Source organism: Peromyscus eremicus, chromosome 22 (genome assembly GCF_949786415.1).
Source record: "Peromyscus eremicus chromosome 22, PerEre_H2_v1, whole genome shotgun sequence".
Lineage (NCBI taxonomy): Eukaryota > Metazoa > Chordata > Mammalia > Rodentia > Cricetidae > Peromyscus > Peromyscus eremicus.
Window position 1 is genome coordinate 40,807,118 of NC_081437.1, and position 23,598 is coordinate 40,830,715.

The 23,598-nt window shown below is 50.5% G+C and overlaps 1 protein-coding gene across 1 annotated transcript in view; it reads left to right on the forward strand.

Moving 5' to 3' along the window:
- Eipr1 (EARP complex and GARP complex interacting protein 1) overlaps nt 1-17,217 on the forward strand; it is a 107,746-nt gene extending 90,529 nt beyond the window's left edge. The window contains exons 6-9 of the mRNA XM_059248557.1: nt 9,580-9,716; nt 12,701-12,868; nt 14,459-14,623; nt 16,666-17,217. Of these exons, the coding sequence (XP_059104540.1) occupies nt 9,580-9,716; nt 12,701-12,868; nt 14,459-14,623; nt 16,666-16,840 (645 nt within the window). The 3' untranslated portion in view covers nt 16,841-17,217. The remainder of the gene's footprint in view (nt 1-9,579; nt 9,717-12,700; nt 12,869-14,458; nt 14,624-16,665) is intronic.
- The last annotated feature ends 6,381 nt before the right edge of the window (nt 17,218-23,598 follow it).

Here is a 23,598-nt window from a genome sequence, read left to right on the forward strand (position 1 = left end):
ACTCATTTTTAATTAGCATATAAATTATAGCTTTCATTATGGCATTTTTGAAACAAATTTCATTCTTGTTTTTGTTATTTCTCTTCCTACCCCCCTACTATCCCACTACCCCGTACTTTCCCACACAAAAGGTTTTCATTTAAAAAAAAAAAGTCTTTAAGCCGGGCGGTGGTGGCGCACGCCTTTAATCCCAGCACTCGGGAGGCAGAGGCAGGCGGATCTCTGTGAGTTCAAGGCCAGCCTGGTCTACAGAGTGAGTTCCAGGACAGGCTCCAAAGCTACACAGAGAAACCCTGTCTCTAAAAACCAAAAAAAAAAAAAAAAAAAAAAAAAAAAGACTTTAAGCAGCACAGGCTTATAATTCCAGCTAATCAGGATGCTGAGGCAGGAGAATTGCAGTTTTAAGGCTTTCTTGACTATATATCGAGTATGTTCAAGGTCAGTGAGACACTGTTCAAAATAAAAAGTTAAGAGGGCAGAGCTCTAATGCAGTGGTAGAGCACTTCCTAGCAGTCCCTAAATGTGATCTCCAGAGCAGCAGAAACCTTTAGGACTAAGTGTGTTTACAGAAAGGAGCTGCTGACTCTGGAGTTGTGGTGCAAGCCCAGTGTCTTCATGTTCTGAGTGCCCACCATTCTACATCCAGGGTCCTCTGACAGGTGACCCACTGCAGAACCTATGGCTGCAGTACCCAGATGCTGCCTTGGCGGGGGGCAAGGCTAAGGTGAAGCGGTACAGGCAAGGGAATGCCTGTCACCAGGGCGGCACTGCAGGCTTTGGGATGAAGGCCTGTTTCTGCCTGCCCATCCAAGCACCTCTATCCACATCCCTGAGTGAGAGATCATGACATGTAATAGCAGAGTTGTTAGGACAAGAACTCCCACTGTGACATGGCTAGCATCTGGCACATGCCTGATGACAGATGGGTGGGTGAGTGCGTGTTGGATGGTAGGCCACTGGCTGGGAGGCTGGCATGAGAGGTGCATGCATGGAGAGGTGCCTGCATGGAGAGGTGTACTGGCAGATGCATGGGTACATGGTGCATAAATGGATAGATTGTACAAGTATGGCATGCTATAGTACTTGATGTCCAGACTGGATTTGATAATGACCACTAAACATCTTAGGACAGAGGCGAGAGCTAGAGACGAAAGAAACTAAGGTACCAAAAAGCAGGTTGTATTTACTTCATGATTAATGATGTTCCCAGAGTCAGCGAGTGATGATCGACATTCCCGCATAAAAGATGAAGGTGTGTCTGTGCTCAGCTTGTAAGCCCAGCTCTTGAGAGACCCAGACAGGAAGAGCTCAAGTTCAGCGTCATCTTGGGTTACCCAGAGAGTTCCCATCTCAAAAACCAAAAAGAAACGAAGCCCGCTGTGGACACAGTCTAACTTTGTTGCTGTTGGCCTTACTTTTCTTTAAGCCTCTGGTGTTCCTCACAAAATGTCCTATTCTTGGCCAAAGAATTGACCATAACTAGGACAGTCTCTTCAGAGGTCACTGGTATCTAATTGGTATCACAGAAACAATTTTTGCGTTCTGGACCATCCTGGTAAAAATTTGTGAGTTTGCACATGTGGCCTTCTAGGACCAAGATGTTCTATATAACGAGGGAAAGAGTATGCTTAGCAAAGGTCTACAGAGCCATTTTTGGTATAAACTGAGTATATGGCCGTGATAGGGAATTCTACCACCTAATGCTGTTACTACCCTGTGTGCATTTTCTATGCAGGAAGACTCCCTTTCCAAGGAGGCCTCTCCAGACCCTCAATCCAGCTAATTTAATATAATTCAGAGTACGTCATCCCAGGGAGATGTCTCCGCCATGGTAGTATATAAGTGATACACTGGCCTCTGTGCCCACTGATGTGCAGTGTCACAATCAAGCTGTGGTTCCCATACAAGTGTGGCAGGACCTCATCTCTACCTTGTCTCCAGGCTCTTGTTTGCATTAGCTTTCTCACTGCTGTGCCACAGCCCCTGTTACTGGTGATGTAGAAAGAAGACACTTATTTTGCTCAGTTTCAGCCCACTCCAGTGGTGTCAGAGCATAGCATTCGTATCATGGTGGCTAGGAAGCACAGCGAAAAATCACAGAATTCAAACAAGGTGCAGCCTTAACAGGCACATCCCAGGAACTGGGCTCAGAGGTTAAGAGCACTGGCTGCTCTTCCAGAGGACTCGGGTTCAATTCCTAGCACTCATGGTAGCTCACAACTGTCTGTAACTTCAGTTCCTGGAGATCTGGTGCTCACACAGACATACATGCAGGCAAAACACCAATGCAAATAAATTAAAAAAAAAAAAAGAGGCACATAACAAGGACCTACTTCCTCCAGCTAGGCCCTACCTCCTAATATTTCCAGACCCTCCCCCAAAATAACACCACTAATGGGAACATTCAAAACCTGAAACTGAGAGGCCATCTCATATTAAACCTTAATACCCACCCCAAGGTCATGGCCATCTTATAATGCAAAATGGCTTTAGCCCATCTCTAAGAGTGCCCAGTCTTAACATTTCAAACATTGCTCAGAAGCCCATGTTGATTCAACCAAGGCCACTCTTAGCTGTGTGCCCTATAAAACTCCAAAAACAAGTTATTCACTCCAGTTTACAATGGCACCAAGTAAACATCTCCGTTCCAAAGGGTGGGGCAGGAAGACAGCAGTGAAAGATTGGACCAAAGCAAAACTGGAACTCAGTAGGGCAAATATTAAAACCTGTAGTTTCTTGTGTCTGGCAACCAGCACACAGCAGTGTGATGCGAGGGCCAGAGGACTTGGGCAGCCCTGTGCCAGGCCACGGCGTTTCTCTATTGGGTTGGCTCTGTTCAGTGCCTGCTGTTTTCCCCTGTAGATGTTTTTTCCCTCACCCCAACGTACTGGGATCTCGACTGCTGCTTTGGTAGTCCACACAACTCTCTCAGGGCCTTGCCCTCAGCAACCCTTCCTTTCCAGGGCTGCACACAGGGATCCTGTCCCTGCCACACACTGCCTAGCCTCCCCGGCTTTCCTTTCAAATCTGGGTGGACACTGCAGCTCTTATATTCTGCATGCCTGTAAAATTAGCATCATGTGGATGATGCCAAGGTCTGCTGTCAGCTTGAGTGGCAGCTGGGTCTTCTTGGACTGGTAGCAGCCTCTGGATGCCTGGGTGGGCAGCCTCTGTAAGAAGGAGACCCTGGGATGCTTTGTCTCAAGGGAAGTCTTTCAGTGGTTTCTTTTTTCATCCCTGTTGGCAGGTGGGGTCTGTCCAGTTCCTGAGATGCTCTTAAGGTGACTTCCTGTGTCCCATTGAAAAGCGAGGCCTTTCTAGTAGCTTTAGTCTCTTTAGTGGCTATGTCAGCTAGTTTCCAGTTTCCAGTATGCTCGTTTCCTAGCCAAAGTACATGTTTTCAGGCCTTTCTGCTGTGTTTTAGCTTCTGATTCTCACTGTAAACCTGGTTAGAAGCAGCCAACAACGGCCATGCCACAGCTTTGAGATTTCTTCGTCTTTAGTCCATCGTCTTTAAACCCAGGCTCCCCCATTAATTCCATTTCTAGTATCTACAGACTGCATTGCCTTTGTTCTGAACTTATCCCAGGGCCACTCAGAGCTCTTGAAATGTTCCATGTGTTGTGTATTGAGTCATGACAAAACTCAAGAAAAATACCATGTGCCAGACAATTGCTGTTTTGTTTTATTTGATCCTTGTACCCAGTCCTACCAGGACTATCTCCACTGTGCACCTAAATTACATTAGAGGATGCCATGCCTCCTCAGAAGCTAGTAAAGCCAGATCACCCCTGGGGCAGAGTTGCTAGCCTGAGATTGTTTCTCTCTCTCTCTCTCTCTCTCTCTCTCTCTCTCTCTCTCTCTCTCTCCCTCCCTCCCTCCCTCCCTTTCTCTCTCTCTCTCTCTCTGTCTCTCTGTCTCTGTCTGTCTCTCTCTCTGTGTCTCTGTCTGTCTCTGTCTGTCTCTGTCTCTGTCTGTCTCTGTCTCTCTCTGTCTCTCTGTCTCTGTCTGTCTCTCTCTGTGTCTCTGTCTCTGTCTGTCTCTGTCTCTCTGTCTGTCTCTGTCTTTGTCTCTCTGTGTGTGTGTGTGTGTGTGTGTGTGTGTGCTGTAGTCAGCACTTATAGATGGTGTTGCAAGATGGCAGGCTGCATTTCACTGCAAGTTCAAGATGGGCTTGAGAGAAAAGGGAGTTGGACAGTCTGACACAAGGATAAAGAAGACGTAGCAGTTTTCCGCAGCGTAAGGCCCTCCGCTCCATACCCGTCTACGCCGCCATGTCTGCATTTCACTGGTGGTGTCATGACGCTGGCAAGACAGCTGCAGCAGTTCCCGCCGTCACATCCAGATTCCTGCAGTACCTACCAGCAAAGAGAAAGCTGATTCCTCTGTCCAGGTGTCAGACGCTATCCCATGTCATATCTAAACTAGTCACTGGCTTCAGGCAGTCTCAGGCCCAAGGCTGGGAAGGGACTCAGCGTAAGGTGGCCAGAGCTGTCACATAAGCTGCTCCAGCCTTGCCCTTCACACAGCATGCACAGGTCACTTTGTGCTGCCTTACGGTGTAAGCACCACAGCCCTGTCTCTTGGTCAAGGAGGCAGGGTAGGGATGCCCGGCTCTTTCCGAAGGGCTGCTGTGAGCATCACACTTGTTCCTGGTTGCTTCCTGGCTCAGTGGCCATGGTGGTAAAAGTGCAGCTCTTTGTCTTTGCAACTCCAACACCGAGGCTTTTCTGAAACGCACCCATGGGAGGTTCAAGGAGGACTCAGGTCACCACAGTGTGTTCACTGGAAGGCGTTTCCTTTTGTTTTAGTGGCATTTCATCTGAAAACATTTGTTAGTTGTCTTTAATCGTCCTTTTTGGACCAGGAAACCCTGAATATTTCTCTTTAATGCTGGAAAACATGACTGTGTTTGTCATACCCTGTGGAGTTCCTGCTGAACTGTCTCCATGTCTCAGGAAAACAGAGGTGTGGTGGCCATCCTTGCAGCGTACCCATGCTGCTGCCCCGAGTGGGCCGTTTCTAAGGGTTATCTTCTCAACTCCTTGCATCGGGAGTCCATACACTAGCCTGCTCGGGGTCAGGTCCTGGTTCTGCCTCAGCTGGCTGTGTGGCCATATGTGAGTTCCCCACTCCACTTGGGGAGTAAAGTAAGGGAGGCTCTGTGGAGTCTTAAGCTTGAGATTCATTTTGTCTCCTCTTGACCTCTGAACTTACTGATACCTCAGCTTAGGACCTTTGCTGCTGTCTTATACCTGACCACAACATTGCCTGTCTGGCACAGCCCACGCCGATACATTGTGTTTTACATCCCACTTGAGACCTGAGTATGGCCCAATGGGTCCTTCACCTGAACTGTCCCTGGACCTGTAGGTTTCTGACTGACAGAGGCTTTCCTGGGAAGTCTGCTTCCAAGCTCAGCAACATGGCTTTTGGAGGGTGCAGCTCCTGCTGACTGAGCCTCTGCAGGGTGTTTCTCATAGTGTGGTCCCTGAGGTGGGACTGGTTAGGGAGTGAGTTGCCCAGGCCACAAAGCCCAGGGTCAGACTTCTGACTGTTTTGGCTGTGGCCAGCCATAGGCATTTTCCATCTCCAGCTCCCAGTGAGGAGCTCCTCTTCCCATAGCTCCGTCTCCTGCTCACCTTGAGGACATCCTGGTTGCTTCCCTTTCTGCCTGCCCTGGTCTTCACACCTTCCCCACCCCTTCCCCTTTCCTTCTACTTTGTTCTTGTTCTCTCCTCTGCCTCGAGTGCCTCACTCCTGTTTCCCAGCTTACATGATGGCTGTCCCTCAGGAAATTGCACTCCTTCCTGCAGCTGGGGAAATCTTGGAAACTTACACCATCATTGCTTACCTGGCCCCACCACTCATTTGCTAGGTTTGTTCATTGCTGTGTGGTTTGAATTCTCAAGACAACCATGGTTTCCTCGTCTGTATCCTGTGACTTTCAATTATATAATCAGGAAATGAACCAATAGCCTTGTCTGGCTCTGTAGTTGGGTTTTCTGCTGTGGAGGCTCTATGAGGTTGTGCTGTCTGAGGTTGGGGTCGTTCCTCCTGGCATAGTACCAGGCATTCTCACATCGGCTTCGTCAGTGAGCTTGCTCTGTCCCCTCCTTGAATCTGTATTCTTTTAAAGATATGACCTGGGGCTGGAGAGATGGCTCAGTGGTTTAGAGCACTAGTTTCCAGAGGACCCAGGTTTGAGTCCCAACACCCAAAGGAGGGTTGACAACCATCTGTGACTCCAGTCCCAAGGAATTCAAAGCCCTCTTCTGGACTCTGGGGCACCAGGCATACATGTGGTGCACAGGCATCCATGTAGGCAAACACTCTTACCCATAAAATAAAAATAAATCTTAAAAAACCCAGTATGACCTTATACTGTCATTTTCCTGAAGACTTTGAAAGCAAATGATTGTGCTTAAAGGGAAATTGATGAGAGCCCAGAGCCCCTGCTTATGGAGCTCAAGTGCTTTAGTGTAGTCTCTGTCACCAGTGAGTCGTCATTAACCAGAACACTAGGTTTTCAGGAGACTGAGTGGCTCTGTGTAAAGGTACTGTGGGAAGAGTTTTTCACTCTACTGTGTGTTTGGAGATTTAGACATTGAGCCTAAGTTGTCAGCATTATTGCCCGAGACTAGCTATTCTGCATCCTATTGTGGTAATACCAAGTGGGTGTTAATATCGTTGTCTGGTTAGAATTCTTTTAGGGCTTGACATAGCATTGCTTTTGCTCCACTTTTTGTAACTGTGTTCCATCATGGCTGCCAGCTCTTACCCCCATGCCATCCTGCCACTGTTCTCTCCCTCCTGTGCAGCACCATAGCAGCTTCTTCCTCATTGTGCGCTTCACTTGCTCTGCAGTGTCTCCTAGTAGCTCAGTCAGAGTCTAAACCTTCCTTTCGTGTGCTTTTTTGTTGCTGTTATTGCAATGCTGGGGATAGAACTGGGCCTTGTGCCTGCTAGGCAAGCAGTACTCTGCCATTGAGCCACATGCCCAGCCCTCCTCATACCCCTGTGCTAACTGAAAGGAACTAGACCCTGGTAGCAGAACTGAGCTCCCCATTCTGCAAGCGTAAGGAAAAGCAAGAGATTGGGAACCTGATACAGTGAACTAGAGAGGGCAGAAAACACAAGTCTCATGAGTGGAGCACCCCTCTTTTGACTGTCCCCTCTCCCACCTCCCTAATCACCCACCTGGTCCCTTTTGGCTGTCCCTAGTTGGCAGCTAGGCTATGCGATACCCTTCTGGGGAGTTGTATGGTGAGTTCTGAAAGTTAGCTTGCACCTGGCCTGTGATGGCCTCCCAGATGGTCTGGGCATCATTCCTAATAGAGATGGGTGGAGTCTTGGCGTCCCTAGAACTTGTCTGCCCTGATCTCCAGCCACCACCCTGACTGATGATCCTGAGATAGCCCAGACTGGGGTCCAATTCCTCTTCCTCTTTCCTACTTTCTTCCTGAGTTGCTGGGTGACCTGACTGTGTTGGGGAGTGTAGGCCTTGGCCTGCAGAGTGACCTTGCCTCCAGCTCTTCATCCCTTCCTGGCATCTCACCATACCCATCCCTCCTGTTCTGCTACATGCTGCTGTGTGAGCAGACTACTGCTGTAGTCCTGTCTTATGAGAACTTAGTGGCTCACCATGTCTACCTACCCTCACTGCCACATCCTCACCGGGTGCAAGGGGTTGTTGAGCCACATCAAACACATTCCACATCCATCTGTATGTTCTTTCCACTGCTGCTGCTGGCACAGCTGCTCCCATTCCACCTTAGCACCTAACACATTTCCCAGGCCTGTCCCACATGATAGCTCCTCCTCCTAATCCCTCCCTGGAGTCCTCAAGGACCTACGGATTCTCTTCTCTCTGCCCTCATTCTATCTTCTTGTTTGGGCCTTTTTCTGGTACCTGCATGCCTGCCTCGATGTCCCCATGGAACAGGGTGAATGTCTTCTGCATAGCGCAGAAATGGCCTTCAGCTCTTTGAGGGGTTGAAACCTCAGGCCTGTGGGTCTTCAGAGTTGGGCTCATCCAAACAGCATGCTGATGAGTCAGGTAGGAGCATGAGGCTTGCGGAGTGTGTGTGATTTTCTGGGGTACTGAAGTCTTTTTGGGTGGTGACCACTCACTACAGCAGATAGCAGCAGGGCGGAGAGATTTGCTCTGAAGAAAGGCTGCTTGTTTAGTCCTTGGCTCACAGTCTCCCCGAAGGGGAAGGAGAGTGCTTTCCCCTAAATGCCCAGGGAAGAGGAATAGGAGGTGCATCTTCATAGCATCTTTTGAGTTGTTGTTGGGCACCCTGGCCATTTCCATGGACTCTGTGGGACAGGCTGGCCACCATCTTCTTCCCTTCAAGGACTTCCTGTGTCACACCTACCTGTGACCTCTTTTGCTGGGTGATAGCTTCCTGAGTATCTGGTTTTGAGAGGTGAGAGCTACAGTTGTTATAATGCCCACCAGATGGGCCTTCACCTCTGTGCACCTGTCTTCTTGTGTCCAGCCAGGACTATTGCAGGGTCTCCACTGTCCAGTCAGCTCTTTCAAAGCAATGTAGAGATCTTTCAGCTTCAGAATACCTCTATTATGATGGCCTCCACTGGTGAGAAGAAGGCCTGAGCCTCAGGTAAGGGTGGGTTCTCAGTCCCTCCCAGAAACCCTGATGACTCTGCCATTCTGTGCCCTTGTGGCTTTGCTTCCTAGTGCTGTGGTTCAGACCCACGTTCCTCTGATGGTTGGAGGGCACATTAACACCAGGTCTTACCACAGGACATTGTGCCTCATTAGCAACCCCAGAAGGCCTTCTCTCCCTGGCTTTTCCCAGCTGCTGAGGCCTGGCCAGGCTCCCTGGGTGACTGGCCACACAGCTTCTCAGGGAGCTCTGAAGAGCACAGTTTGAAGGTTTAAATGAATTCATCAGTAGTGGGTTTGGGCATGTTGGAGAAGTGTGAGAGATGGTGCCCAAGTTAACCAGATGAATAGAGCTTCAAATGGAAAATAGGAAGACCTGCAGGCCTTTGCCAAAAGATCCCAGGCAGGGGGAACATGCAGTGGGCTTCTCTCCCAGGCTTGCAGCCAAGGCCTGCCTTCTCTCAGCACCCCAAGAGATAGCTTTGTGGGCCTCACCAGCCTGTGGAAATTGAGTGAACCCTGTGAATATCCTGTGATCCTCATGATAAAGGGGGAAGAGGCTATGTATTGGGAACAGCATTTGATTAAAGAACATGTGTCGTTCCGGAAGGAACTGGCCATGGGGACTTGGTCTTTCTCTGTCTCCGGAAAAGCCAGATGTTTGAGTTATTCCATATTGTTCTCTTCAAGTTTGAGCTGATTGTCTCTAATCATACACTTGAAGCAAGCCCTCCATAATAGGGCTATTAATGTGCCTTCTATTTTTTGCTGTGCTCGGTTTTATTTTATTTTATTTTTCCAATAAGGTTCAAATGCTCTTGCCTTTTAAGGGAGGAATACAAAGACTGAACCTCCTAATTGTCCTAATTATTTCCATAAAATCCTTAGAATCTTGTAAACAGTTCAGATTTTTCTTCTCTCCTTTGAACAATACCCATCATGCCCAGCTGGCCAGCTCAGCAGCTCTGGAAGGAAGGGGACAGCTGAGGTTCACTGCGGGGCGGTGGAGCCCACACCACAACTGTACCCAGGTGGCCACAGCAAGTGACACCACCCTGCGAGGATGGGACACCCGGAGCATGAGGTCAGTGATGTGCCCACACTTTGGATCGCTGCTTTTTTCTCCCATCCCTTCCCCTTCTGAAGGAGTTGATTGAAAGCCAGAGGTGCTGGGGACACGTGGCTTGCTGTCTTCATCTCATTTCTGTGGGAATTATCTACCCCAAATTAAGCTGGCAGGTCCATTGCAGGGAGCTGTCATGGTACTGGCTTTGTGATGTCCCTTAGCTTTTCCTGTGTCAGAGGCAGTGTAGAAGGAAACCAAGGCCAGGGCTTTGTGGTGCCTCGTAAGCCCCATGGTGACACAGATGCTCCATCTCTGTGATTAGCGCTGCAGGCTGGCACTTTCAGTCCCCAGCCTAAGCCTCCCTTGTGGAGTTGTCTGGCCATTTCTGTGCTTTCAAGAGCCATACCTATTGGGCAATCATATTTTGTCATTTAAGTAATTATACGCAACAACCAGCAGTTCTAATGGAACAAACAAGAGCGATTTTTCTGTTCCAGTTGTGATTTTGATAGGCAGAGGAGTGATGGTGGGATGTCTGTTGCCATGGCAACAAGGAGCCTGCACAGGCTTCTTTAAGATGCAGTTTATCCCCTTAGCACACCATCATTTATCACTGAGCTGAAGAGACGGATGTCATGTAATAACGTGAGTTTCTTCCATGGTGGGGGAGCACCTTTAATTTTAGTTCCGAGGCCCCTGTGAAAGTCCAGGGCTGATAAATAACCGGTAGGCACTCCTCCTCTGTGCATATCTGCACAAAGGAGTGATTTGGCTTCCTGATCAAGCTGGAGGCCGTAGACTCAAACCGGGATGGATATCCCACGCAGCCCACTTCTCTTTGTCCTCTGGGCTTCTCTCCTTGCTGCTCTTTGAAGGATGTGAAGGCGAGAAGCTCAAAGATTGGCTCACACACCAAAACACAAGATGCGTACGGCATTGGCTGGCAGCTCCCCACAGTGACCTTGTTGTGCCCAGGTTGTCTCTGTGACAAGGCACCGACTTCCAAAGGACATGTCACTGGAACAGCAAACCTTTACTCCTCCCATTGACGGTGACTCTTTGGCAACGGCCTTGTTTTTGTCTAGCCAGGCTGCCTGTGCTGTTTCTTCTGGCGTCTGTTAAAGTTGTGCTGCCAGAATCTGAAGCAACCCCAGTCAGGCACAGTACACCTCTGACTGCCCATGACCTTCAGAGTGCTCCACACTTTTGGTTTCACAGCTCTGCTTGCTTCGCACGAGAGTTCTGAAGGTTTGGGGCATCTTACTTTGGGGGTAGGGATACCAGGATATTGAAAAAGTGTAGTGTACACGAGCCAGCTGAAGCTGTAAAATGCCAGGTTGGGGAGACACTTCCATGGGTAAAAACACTTGCCCCATGAGCTTGACAACCCAAGTTCACATCCCCAGGACCCACATAAAAGCCAGATGCAGCAACACAGGTGTCTGTAATCCCAGCACACCCTGCTGATAGGGGTGATGGGAGGCAGAGGCTAGGGAGTTTCCAGAAACTCAAGGGCAGATGCCGGTGTACACAGCAGCAAAAAGGCCTTGTTTCAGAACTTACAGTGGAAAGACAGGACAGACACCTGAGTGTGGCCTGACCTCCACATGTGTGCCCCTGCACCCATGTACATGAATACACATGTGTACACATCTCACACATGCATAAGTTAATTAATTAAAATGCCATCAGACTGTGGGGTTCAACCTGAGGGGAAGGGAAGGAGTTGAGTTGTTATTTGTTGCAGGACAGAAGACTATGATAGGTTCTGCTATGTGAAAGGTACTTATGTCTTCCAGGTGGTTCTCCAACCCCCACTGAAGCCATAGCAAACGAGGAGGCCAATGCTAGCACTGGAGGCTGAGTCCTCTCTGAGGAAGAGGGGGTCAGTAAAGTGTGGGTAGGAAGGGACACTGCAGGGTGATACTGGGTCCAGCACTAACTGGGACTACGCTCCACCCTCACTGGGTGACCTGACCCTGTTTTGGGTACATCGCATCATAAGGACTCTGTGAGGGGCAGCCAGAGAAACAGGGGTTGCAGAATGAGGGGAGGAAAAGAAAGGGGAGAAGAGAGAGAGAGAGAGAATGAATATGAATATATGTACACGCGTACATGCATGCATGTGCATGTACAGTTCATATGTGTGTGAACAATGTGCATATGTGTTCAGGTGTTTGTGTGTGTGCATTGAGCATGTGCACTCTAAACCACCATATGGGTAATTTCAAACACCCCCTTCCCACATCTGTTGCCTTGAGAACTAGTGGGGATGCAGACAGACACAGAATAAGTCCAGCATAGCAAACCCCATCTACATTTTTCTCATGGGTTTTTCAACATTTTCCATTTTTCTTTCTCTTTCTATATATATCTCCAAACAGTAGCAGCACACCACCATCACTGTCCAGTCTTCTCCTCTTTTCTTTCCCATTCTGTGCTTCAAAGCTGCCAGGGCCCTCACACGTCTAGTCCAGCTTCTGCATGGCTGTCATCGTCCCTCTGGCCACTCGCGCTCCCAAGATACCAATTACATTTAAAAAACTTAAAAAAAAAAAAAAAAACCGACTACATTCATTTGTTTAGAGTGGGTGCTGGGCTGTGCCATGGTGTACCTGTGAACATCAGAGGACAACTTGAAGGAATTGGTTCTCTCATTTCACAGTGTGGGTCCCTGGGAGCAAACTGGGGTGATCCAGCTTGGTGGCAGGCCCCTTTACCCACTGTGCCTTCTCACTGGTCACCACGTCACACTCTTGGTACCTACAGCCACTTGGTACCTACAGCCACACCCCTGGGATGTCAGCACTTTCTGCCATGAACCACTTCTGCAGGGGGAGGAACGTGGATGGCCCGGGCACCCAGGCTGGGATTCCCTCTGCTTGGCTGCCAACAGGGACGTGAGCCAGCTCTTCCTTCAGTTGGGGACTTAGTCAGCATCCTGGGAAGGTGAGGTGGTTACCACAGCCCGTCACTCTTTACATGTGCCATTCTCCCCCCAGCCAGATATACTGCATCGAGAACGCTCATGGGCAGCTGGTGCGTGACCTCGACTTCAACCCCAACAAGCAGTATTACCTTGCCAGCTGCGGAGATGACTGCAAGGTGAAGTTCTGGGACACACGGAATGTCACCGAGCCTGTGAAGACCCTGGAGGAGCACTCCCACTGGTACAGAAACTCATTTGCATGCTGCTTTAGGGAAGAGGGGATTATGTAATTTATTTTGCTAATTACTTTACCATTTGGAAAAGCACAAACCAGCTTAGTTTGTGCTGCTGTGAATCATTCAATCAGCCCAGTTTTATTCTTCCTAAAGAAACACTAATTCTAAATGTGAATGTTTGTGATTTATAAGTGTAGGAGAAGAAGAAAAACACCAGATTTGGTTCCTCTTTAAACCGCGCCGGTTCAAGTGTGGAAAAGTAAATGTGCACAGATGTTCACACAGCATTGTTTGCCACGCACAGAACCTGGACGGGACCCAAATGTCCATCAGCAGGGGATTGGTGAGGTAGATTTGGTGACATCCATGCAGGGGAGATTATGCAGCTGCCAGAAGGAATGGGGCGTATCTGTATGTGTGGATATGGAAGGGCGCCCACGACCATTCATCCTCTCCAAATTGTCTGGATGTGTACCATATGCCAAGAGAAAACGGAGTGAAATGCAGACTAGTATATATGGCATGAAAACATGTTTTTATTCCAACAAGGCCTATATGTGCATGTGCACATGTGTTTGTGTGTGTATGTGTGCAGGAAATGTGTGAGCGCAATGTGTATGTGTGTATAGGAAATGTGTGTGTGTGAGCGTATGTGAGTGTGTTTGTGTATGTGTAGGAAATGTGTGGATGTGTATGTATGTGTAATATGTGCATGTGTGTATAGGAAATGTGAGTGTGAAATAGTGTGTGTTTGGGATATGTGTCTGTGTGTGCGTGTATGTGTAGGAAATATGTGAATGTGGGTGTTCATGTATGTGTAGGAAATGTGAGTGTGCATCTGTGTGTGTAGGAAATGTGTGAGTATATGAGTTTACATGTGTAATGTGTGTGTACATGTATGTGTAGGAAATGGGTATGTGTGTATAAGAAAGCCACTTTCCTGAGGACTCCTTCCTAGGTAAGGAGGCCCCTCCAGGGCTTTTCCTTCCTAAGCTGTGTCTCTGGCTCTGAATTCCTCACCAGCAGTGCTGCCATGTCTGTGAAGCCCTAGGGTCCTCCTGTGCAGTTCTGATGCACTGGATGAACGGCTGTAATTTGCTGCAGCCTGAGCAGAAAGCTCGGCTGTACCCACCACGTTGAGCACAGCTTTGTGTGTGAGGCCTGCTACACTCTCCAACCAGGCACTAGAGTCTCCTGTGATCTTAGCAGGATCAGGGGACCAAACTTAGCAGGGTCCCTTGCCACTGTGAGGAGGCAGTGGCCCCAGTGTCAGACCTGACACTTGGGAGATGCACAGGTCCTCGTCTCAGGTCCTAGGCAGCGCATAGCTGCAAAGGCGTGTGGGGCTTCATTAGATGCTCCAGGTTGTGCTGATCCAAGTGTTGCTTCAAGGGAGGTGGAATGTTGAGTGACAGGTGCAGGCTGACATTTAGTCTTCTGGCCTTATTTGTTGGGTCCTTCCTTCCCGGAAGTCCCTGGCATCAGCAGATGTGGTGTTGATGCTATTGCCACACCTAGTGCAGCTTGGTCCAGTGAGGTCAGGGACACTCCTGTGTGCTCACTCACCATTGTTCATCTGCCCATGACCGTTGCAGGGTGTGGAGTGTCCGCTACAACCACTCTCACGACCAGCTGGTCCTCACTGGCAGCAGCGACAGCAGAGTCATCCTGTCCAACATGGTGTCTATCTCCTCAGAGCCCTTCGGCCACCTGGTGGACGATGATGACGTCAGTGACCCAGAGGAGCACCATGCTGAGAAGTAAGGGACTCTGGGCAAGAGTGCTCTATGGTCACAGATGACATCTGAGGCCAGGCAATTTCTGCATGTGATAAGAATGATGTCCCCTTCCCTCTGCAGCCACAGACCACAGATCTGAAGGTCATTAGCTGTGAGATAAGGAGCGGTGCAGTTATAAGGGGTCTTCCTGCATGGAGTGCCCCTACCTCTGTATTCTCCACTCTTTCTGAATGCCACATGTCTTATCTGAAAGATTACTGTGGTCTCCAGATTTGAACACTGATAACAATGTGAATGACTCTCCCTGGGTCCTGTCACTCCCTGTGGAACTATCACAGTGTCCTCAGGATTCTCAGTGGATAGTTCCTAGTGCTGATCATTCCATTGTAGCCCTCAGCTGGTTAATGCGGGTCTCAGTCCCGGTCAGTGAGTCAGTCAGTCCCCCTCAGCCCCGAGCACTGCACAGATTGTCCAGGTGTGCACATCCCAGCCACACCATTGCAGTTCAGTGTTTCCTCAGAGTTTCCCATGCTGATTGCACCTGGACTGGGAGACGGCTGTGGTTGCACCCTCCTCCTCTTGTCAGGGCTTCTGTCTCTTGCACACATAGGGGTCTGAGGCTGCTGCTGCAGCTGGTAATCGCGGAGTTCCTGCCTGGCTGGGCTCCCAGTGTGAGTCAGCATGGGTGCCCTCATGCCGTGAGAGAAGGCAGCAGGACACACAGCTTGCTTTGTGGAGCTCACACTGAAGGGAGATGCTCTTGTCCTCTGAAGTGGTTTTGCTGTGTTACTGTGTGTCAGTGGCTTCCCTTAAGGTATGCCCCAGAAATTTGTGCCCAGATTGCCGAGAAAAGAGGCTCTGGAGTGAAGCCTTGGACAGCTAGACCACCCAGAGCCCACTGCAGGCCCCGCACTGGTCCACGTCCACACATACTCCTTTGTTCTCTTGGTGAGGAGACACCGTGAGACTCTTCTGCAGGGTTGTCCGTCCACCGTCACTTCCTGTTGGTGCATTGCTGAGCACAGGTGCAGAGCCTCTGGCTACTCCTCCCGGGCGCCGTGTAGACTTGGCTTCTGCCAAGGAGGCTGTCTCTCACCTCCCCTGTGCCAGGGGAGAAACTGACTTGTTCCCTTAGTGCTGAGTGATTAATGTGTGTGCTGCCCCCCACCCGTGTGGGGAACATTAGGGAAGCAGGGGAGGGATTGTGGCTGGCAGACTGTCCTGATGACTTCCTGCCACGTTGACGCCACTGAATTCAGGAAGATTGGATTCCCTGTGGAGACCCTTCCTGGTATTTGTCACAAAGTATTCTCTGACCACTGGCAAGTCCACTTGCTGGGAAAGTGGGGGCCTCCTGATACCATTGACTCCAGGTGAAATTCAAGGGTGGGTGGAGGATTTTAAGAGCTTCAGCTGTCTCCTGGGAAAAGGAAACATTTTGTGCAGGTATTCAGGGCCCCCAGACTGCATTCAATGTCTGGCAGTCATTCTGTGAAATGGGGAGAAAGCTGTACCTTCTGAAAAGTGGCCCACGCACATGGGGTTTTAGACCTCCTGATGCAGGCCAGCCGGCCCGCTCCTTGGGAATGCATGCCACATGCTCATAGCCCTGAGATTCTCTGTGAGGACCGCTGGGGCTCACATCTAAGGATGTGGGGAGAGGGTGTTGCCTCACCTAGTACCAGACCCAGGAAGGCTTCACACCTGGACAGAGATCCTGGACAGAGCCTTTTGTAGCCAGAATCCGGCTACTCTGTGCAGCACAGAGCCAGCCTGGCTGTTCCCAGTGTCCTTCTGGCTCACATGCTGGCAGCTTTGCTGTTCTGCTCTACTAGGCACAGTGTCCCTGTCTGTGGACAGATGATCACCCAGGAACTCGTGGTGCCAAGGATGGGGGCACAAGGCATTGCTAGACACTCAAGATGTTTATGATTCATAGGCTGTACCCTGTCCGCACAGCTGTCATGAGGGCTCCTGGCCTTCAGCATGCTGGCCCCATGTTTTCCTCTGTGAACTCTCACATCCTCTGTGCCTCACTTGGTTCTCTATCTCTTGTGCTGTAGGAGTAAGGAACCCCTGCAGGACAACGTTATTGCCACCTATGAGGAACACGAGGACAGCGTGTATGCTGTGGATTGGGCCTCAGCTGACCCATGGCTGTTTGCTTCCCTGAGTTACGACGGGAGGCTAGTTATCAACAGAGTCCCCAGGGCACTGAAGTACCACATACTGCTCTAGTGGCCTGTGGCACTGCTGGTTGGTACGTGGCAGGTTCTCACAAATCTGCAGTGTGAGGTAATTCCTTTTGCAGACCGATGCCTCCGTGGGTGAGCCCATGTCGCTTCTACAGAAGCTCTAAGGGACTTGTGGAGCGTCTGCCAGAAGCTCATCTGAGGCCGTCAGCACAGTGCACAGCATGGGAGGGAGCCATGCTGGGTGTTCCTGCGCCACTGTGTGAATTGATGGTGTCTGTTTTCTGTTCTAAGGGTGTTGGGAGTTTAACTTTTCACAAGTGTGTTTCCACCTTGCTATTCTCATGAGATTACAGACTGAAATAAAGTGCAGGGGGATGCACACAGCCTCCTTTCAGGCTCTCTGCCTCACTGAGGAAATCACATGGCTCTTTGTTTTTTCTATCACACCCTCACCTGTGGACAGGTGTGCCCTCCCCACAGGGCCATCCCTCACCTGTGGACAGGGGTGCCCTCTCCACAGGGCCAGCCCTCACCTATGAATAGGTGTCGCCTCCCCATGGTGCCATCCTTTAGGCAGAGCTCCTGTGGACTATTGACCCCAGGTGTGAAGGATGGGTGCCCAGGCTTGAGAGCCTGGGTTGTGGGTGGTTTGCTATAGTGTCTTAGTTAGGGGCATTATTGCTGTGATGAAACACCATGACCAAAAAGCAAGTTGAGGAGGAAAGGGTTTATTCATCATTAAAGAAAGTCATGACAGGAGCTCACACAGGGCAGGAACCTGGAGGCAGGACCTGATGCAGAAGCCATGAAGGTGTCCTGCTCACTGGCTTGCTCCTCATGGCTTGCTCAGCCTGCTTTCTTATAGAACTCAGGACCACCAGCCCAGGGATGGTTCCACCCTCAATGGGCTGGGCCCTTCTCCATTGATCACTAATTGAGAAAATCTCCTACAGATGGATCTTGTGGAGGCATTTTCTTCATTGAGGTTCCCTCCTCTTGGATGATTTTTAGCTTGTGTCAGTTTGACATAAAACTATCCAGCAGCACATATAATGAAGTCCTCACTCAACCTGTGGGGCATCCTTATGTTTGCTTATAGAACGAAACTATGGCCAGCTAGCTTTTTGCTGGTCTCCGTCATGTCAGAAGTTAGGAGTCAGAGTCGCCATGGTCGACTAGCAGCGCATTCCCCCATCAGTTTCATAGGGAGCCCTGGGCACTGCTGACCTACGCTCCTGTCTGTAGCTTTGTCTGTGGGTCCTGGAGCCTTGTCTTGTGTATGTGACACATGATCACACCTGAGAAGCCACCTTGGCAGTAAGTAGGGTGTCTGTTTGTTCCTACAGGACAAACTTCCTACAGGACACTGCTTCCCTACCTTGATGCCCCACTCTTCCTGCCTATCAGGAGAGGTGATGGAGGAGAGTGGATGCAGTCAGTGCTAGGGCCTGTTTATCAGACCACAGCCTCAGTCTGAACCCTTGACCTGGCATCTCTGTACACCTGGGAAGTTGACACTTGCTTTCTCTGGACATCACATCCTGGCTCTGCATGCCTAGGCACAGGCAGGGACAGAAGGTGTGCATGGACATGCTCACTGCCCTGCTGGGTGATGTCACTTTCACTGCACAGTCTGTGGATTTTTACAATGCAGACGGTCTGTCAAACCAAACTCTTCCCTTCTGTGTCTCTGGTTCCCAGCTCTTGGCTTAACTGTCTGGATTCTTTTGCTTGTATGAATTTTGTCTTTGGAGACTGTCACAGAGCATCATGCCTGGGTGGCTGAGCCCAGACATCTCGCTTCTTCCTGCTGGCCACCCTCGGCTCTGGGGACCCATAACAATTGCAAGTTCCCCACCAAAGGGAGTCTGTGGCTTGTGGTGATAGGTAGTCAACAGTAGAGCTGTCCTGAATGCATGCACAGGTCCCTGGGAATGGACACTTATTTCTGGGCAGGGATTGGTCAGCTGAGGATGTATGGCCAGATCCATGCCATGTTTGGTAGCACATGGTGGTCAACCCCTGAGGTGAAGGGCTACCTGGTAACCCTCTGGCCCTAGGATCTGGTTGTTTCTTCTGATACTTCCAGGTTCACTGGTCCTGCTCCAAGTAGACACTTGGAAATAGATTCCAGGTCTGGATGTGACATACATGCCTGTAGCCCCAGCACTCAGCCTTCAGCAAGAAGGTTGCTGTGAGTTCAAGGCCAGCCTGGGATACATGGTGAGGTCCTGTCTCAAAGACACAAACAAAAAGTGGATGTCAGGGTCCATGGTAGATGTGTATAACTTTGTACACTGTGCTTTTCAGGCTGATGGGCTCCCCTGTCCCTGTCCCTCAGCCCACACTGCAGCTTTAGACGCCGCAAACCTTGCCCCTGCCACACACTCACACACTCATTAACCATCTCATGCCCTCCTTGCCAAAGCCTGTAAACTCGGTTGATTGTGAATTAATTGTGTGTTTAATTACTATTGATTTTGACAGTTCTCTATTTTGGGTATAAGTCCCTTATCAGCTGTGTAATTTCAAATAACCTCTGTTTTCCTCACCTTGTGGCTTACTGAGCAGTATCTCTTACAGAAAAGAAAAAAAAAAAACGGTGAAATCCAACTTGTACAGCCTTTCCCTTTATGGTTTGACCCTGCCTGACCAACTGCGTTTTCTTCTGGTTCTACATTTAGTTCCTGGATCCATTTGGGATGGTTTTACTTCTTTGCATGTAGACATCCAGGTGTCCCAGCATCCCTTGCTGCTGACCTTCCCTTGCTATGGCTCTTTTTATGCACTCTATCAGGGCCTGCTTGTTGGCTGTTTCATTCCCTTCCTCTGCTCTCTGCCTCACCTGGACTTCCTTTGGACCTTTATGGAATATTTTCCAGAACTTTCCCTGGAGCCTCCCTCTGGATCCTGTGACCACTTCCCTGAGGACTAAGTCCTTCAGTTGGTACCCATCTCACAGCAATGCTTGTTTCTGGGCCAGAGGCAGAAGAACAGAAAAGACCCTGTGTCTTCCGATTGGTCAGAGGAGTGTCTACATCCATAGTTGAGGCTTCCATGACCCCTGTGGCTCCACAGTTGGGCGGGGAAGTTCAAAACCCTTCTCTCTACCTGCTACAGGAGAGTCCTTCCCTCTATGAATGCTCCAGAACCTTCTCTTCCTCATAGCACCAGGTCCTTCCAGGCTGCCCCTAGTCCTGCCCACACCCACTGTGTACAGAAAGCAGCTGAAAGAGAAAACTGCTTCATACTCTGAGTCCAAGAAGGGGCAAGCGAGGCTAGGTAGGGCAGGGGTGACGTATGGCGGCTGAATATCCATTCAGTCAGTCACTAGGTCCAAGCAGGCCTGACCTTGGCCAACTGTTTTTCATCTAGTTTCATAAAGTATAAATTACCTTCCTCAATGATTGACATTTTCAAGGGCGCTCCACTCCGTGGTCGCCATCTGGAGCAGAAAATCCCATTGCAGGCGAGGGCCTGAAGCTTAGTAGGAACCAAGGGCCCCCAAAGCCTCCTTCATCCACATCTGTCCCCCTCTGCTGCACTGACATCCTAGAGTGACCAGGGCAGCCACACCTGTTCAGGGACCCCAGGCGTCTTCTTGGTGTCCTTTTGCCACCTACCCATCAGAGACAGCTCTACAGGAGTGCCTCTGCATTCCATCCTCGCCACCTTCCCAAGGCTGGTGTCTCCATGCAGTAGGCCTAGCGGTCTAGAAAGTCCTTCTCAGACGCAGCCCTGTCCAGAGTGTTGGATGTCCCACGCTGAGAAAAGGAAGGGCAAGACAAGCCGTGTAGCATGCCTGTCATCTCTGGGGCCCAAGCTAAGGCAGGTCAGGGCAGCAGCCTTCACTAGGAGAGTCAGCTCTGAGTCTTCTAGGTAAATGTGTGAGAGAGGAAGGTAGGACCAGCGTGAATGAGGGATGAGCAAGACCCGGTGTATGGAACTTTAGGCTGGCTGATCAGGTCTCTTCGGGGAGAGGGGATGGCAGCCCACTTTTCAGGGCAGCAGTAAGGTTCCAGGACCCTTAATGGACTTTGCGTTTCTTTGTCCACTTCATCCACTTCATTTGCCAAACATGATGGGATTGCACTTACCAGGGTTTCAAACAGAAGCCACCAAGACGGGCTATCCTGAGGCTGCTGTGCACGCTGTACTCACAGATGCCTTCAGTGGCCTGTGCCTGCCAGACTGAGGGACACCGGGCTCTTCTGGACACGGAGAGCAATGTAGATGCCTCTAGCAAGGCAGGCCTCTGTGGGACCTGTTGGACTGTTGCTGAGGCTGGGAGGCAAACAGCAGGGTTGTGGCAGCAGAGTGTCCACTCTTCCACACACGTGAATCACCTTCAGGGTGGACTGGCACTCTTCCTTCTGTGCATGAGGATACATGGAGTGCAGAGGTACATGGGCAGCTGTGGGCAGAGGTGGCCCAGCGTGACAGTGCTGTATCTGAGACCCAGACCATCCTGAGCTGTGCTGGCTGAGAGTGAGGAGGTCCTGCAGCCGGGGCAGGGATGGCTTGAGAGACCTCTAGCACAAGACATTCCCACTTTCCCTCTTAAGAGGTTAGGCCTAAGGAGAGGAGCAGCGTGGTTTGAAAGGCCTGCCGGGGTCATCTGAGCAGAGCTAGGTCACCATCCATGCACACAGGCAACGAGGAGCTGGCATACACATTCTGGCTGGCCCTGTACCAGTGTGGACCTGTGTTGGGCCACAGGAGCAACTGGGAAGCTTGGGTGTTCCGCTCTGGGTTGGGTGGATGAACGTCGTCTGAAGAGCACATCTATGTCTCAGATGGTGCCTGGCCAACTAAGGGATATTACCGGCCCAGTGCCTGGCTCCTAGAATGGGCAGAGATGCATAGGCTGGATAGGAGAGTGGAGGGAGAGGGAATCAGTATCTGTGGTGTGCTTGCTTGTGGTACTGGCAGGGAGGGGCAAGTCATCCACTTCAGGTAATATTCAGACATCGGTAAGATGCACAGGTGGGCTCGCTGTGCAGGTGATGGAAGTAGTTGATGCCCAGAAGGACCCCAGGACCCCAGCCCTTCCTCAGTATGTGGAAGCTGGTGAGCCGCCCCGAGAGGGATGGGCATCTTCATTGAGGAAGCGCAGATCCCAAATCTGCTCTCTTGTTTCTTGAAGAGCCCTCTCACTCCGTCCCTGAGGAAGCGCAGGGCTTGTAAGTGGGTGGCATGTTGCTGGTCTGAAGCCTGCCTCTCAGATAAGCTCAGAATTGCGTAGGAGGCATTTCCTCGCCTGTGAAATGAAATCACAGTCCCTGTTCCGTTCACATGGGTGTTTGCCTCCACTGAAGGAGACACACAGGGCCAGGATGCACACTGGCTTTTGGGTGAAGACTGCAGTGTGCCAGGCAAAGTGAAGCTCCCTGAGTGAGCACCTTGACCATATAGTACCACACTGCCTGCCCATCAGGAGCCATCTACACGACCAGCTTTCAGTGTCCCCGTAGGTGGGGCTGTCAGGACTGGCTGATGTTGATCTCCTAGGCCTCAGCATCTACTTGTGGTTGTTGGCTTTTGCTGCAAAGAAAGTAACATGAAGTCATTACAGAGGGGGCCGCTGTGTCTTAGTTCTCTCCAGAGCAGAGCCAGTCCTAAAGCTCCAGCAGCAGCTCAGCGGGGGGTGGGGGTGGGGGCACCCTGGCCCCATCCAGGTCACCAGCTCACACAGATTAACCACAGGCCTTGCCATGCAGACCTCTGCCGCTGCTCATGGATCACTGTTGGAATGCCTGTCACCACTCTGTGATTTAGGACCAGGCATAGCCATAATTCTTAGTCCCTCCCGCTCGCGCCTGGCAGTTCCTTGGTACGGTGCCTCACAGCCTGCTGAGGAATGGCTCTGGTGGGGGATGTGCCCTTTGACACAAATACCACACAGGCCCTGCATTGGCCAGGCCTACCCCAGGGCAGTGCAGACCACCCCCCCTACCCCACCCCAGTCCTGCGCAGTCCTGTGCACATAGCTGTGTGTGACTGAACACGCATTTGTAGAGACACCCACCAGCCCCCACAGTCTCAGAATGAAGGGGCTGCGCTTGCTGGGCTGGCGTGGGCCCTGCTTTGATGCAGAAAATAACAGAGCTGCTCTTGAGGTCTGCAGCTATCAGCAATTGTTAAAAGCCTTCCAGGCCAATTACACACAGAGCTGGAGCTAGGAGCTCTTGGGCAAACCGCCTCACCTCCAGCTCATCTGCATCGGGGCTGCAGCTTCAGCATGAGAAGGGCCAGCCAAGGACTGTTTGGGGGTAGGGGGCTGGAGGTGACCCCTAAGCACAGCAGTGGCCACAGGGCCCTCAGTTATGACCATTGGGCTTGAGTTGTGAATGGATGTTATTGACTGGTATCTTGGACAAGGGCCTTTTTCTTAGACTCAGTTTCTCCTCACATAAATTACCAGTTGTTAAGGCTCATTTTGTTCATGGAGAGGCCACACTACTGTATTTAGTGGTAGATATTCTTTAGGTTTGCTGAAGAACTGAGCAGAATGTACAAAGTTCCACACGCCTCTCTCGTCTCCTCTTGCTATGTGACAGTTACACCTGGCGATCCACGCCGACCTGTTGTGATAAGTGACGCTGTGGTGCACGATGAGTTCACTCTTGGTGCTCTGCACTCTTGGGGTACCAACAAGCACACAAACCCAGTCACCCAGTACTGTTCCAGTGATGTTCAGTACAGGTGCGTGCTTGAGGTACACAAGTGTGTACACAGAGTGGCTGTACCATCAGCTGCTCTGATTATGGAATTTCTGATCGACATTTCCTGGTTCCTGAT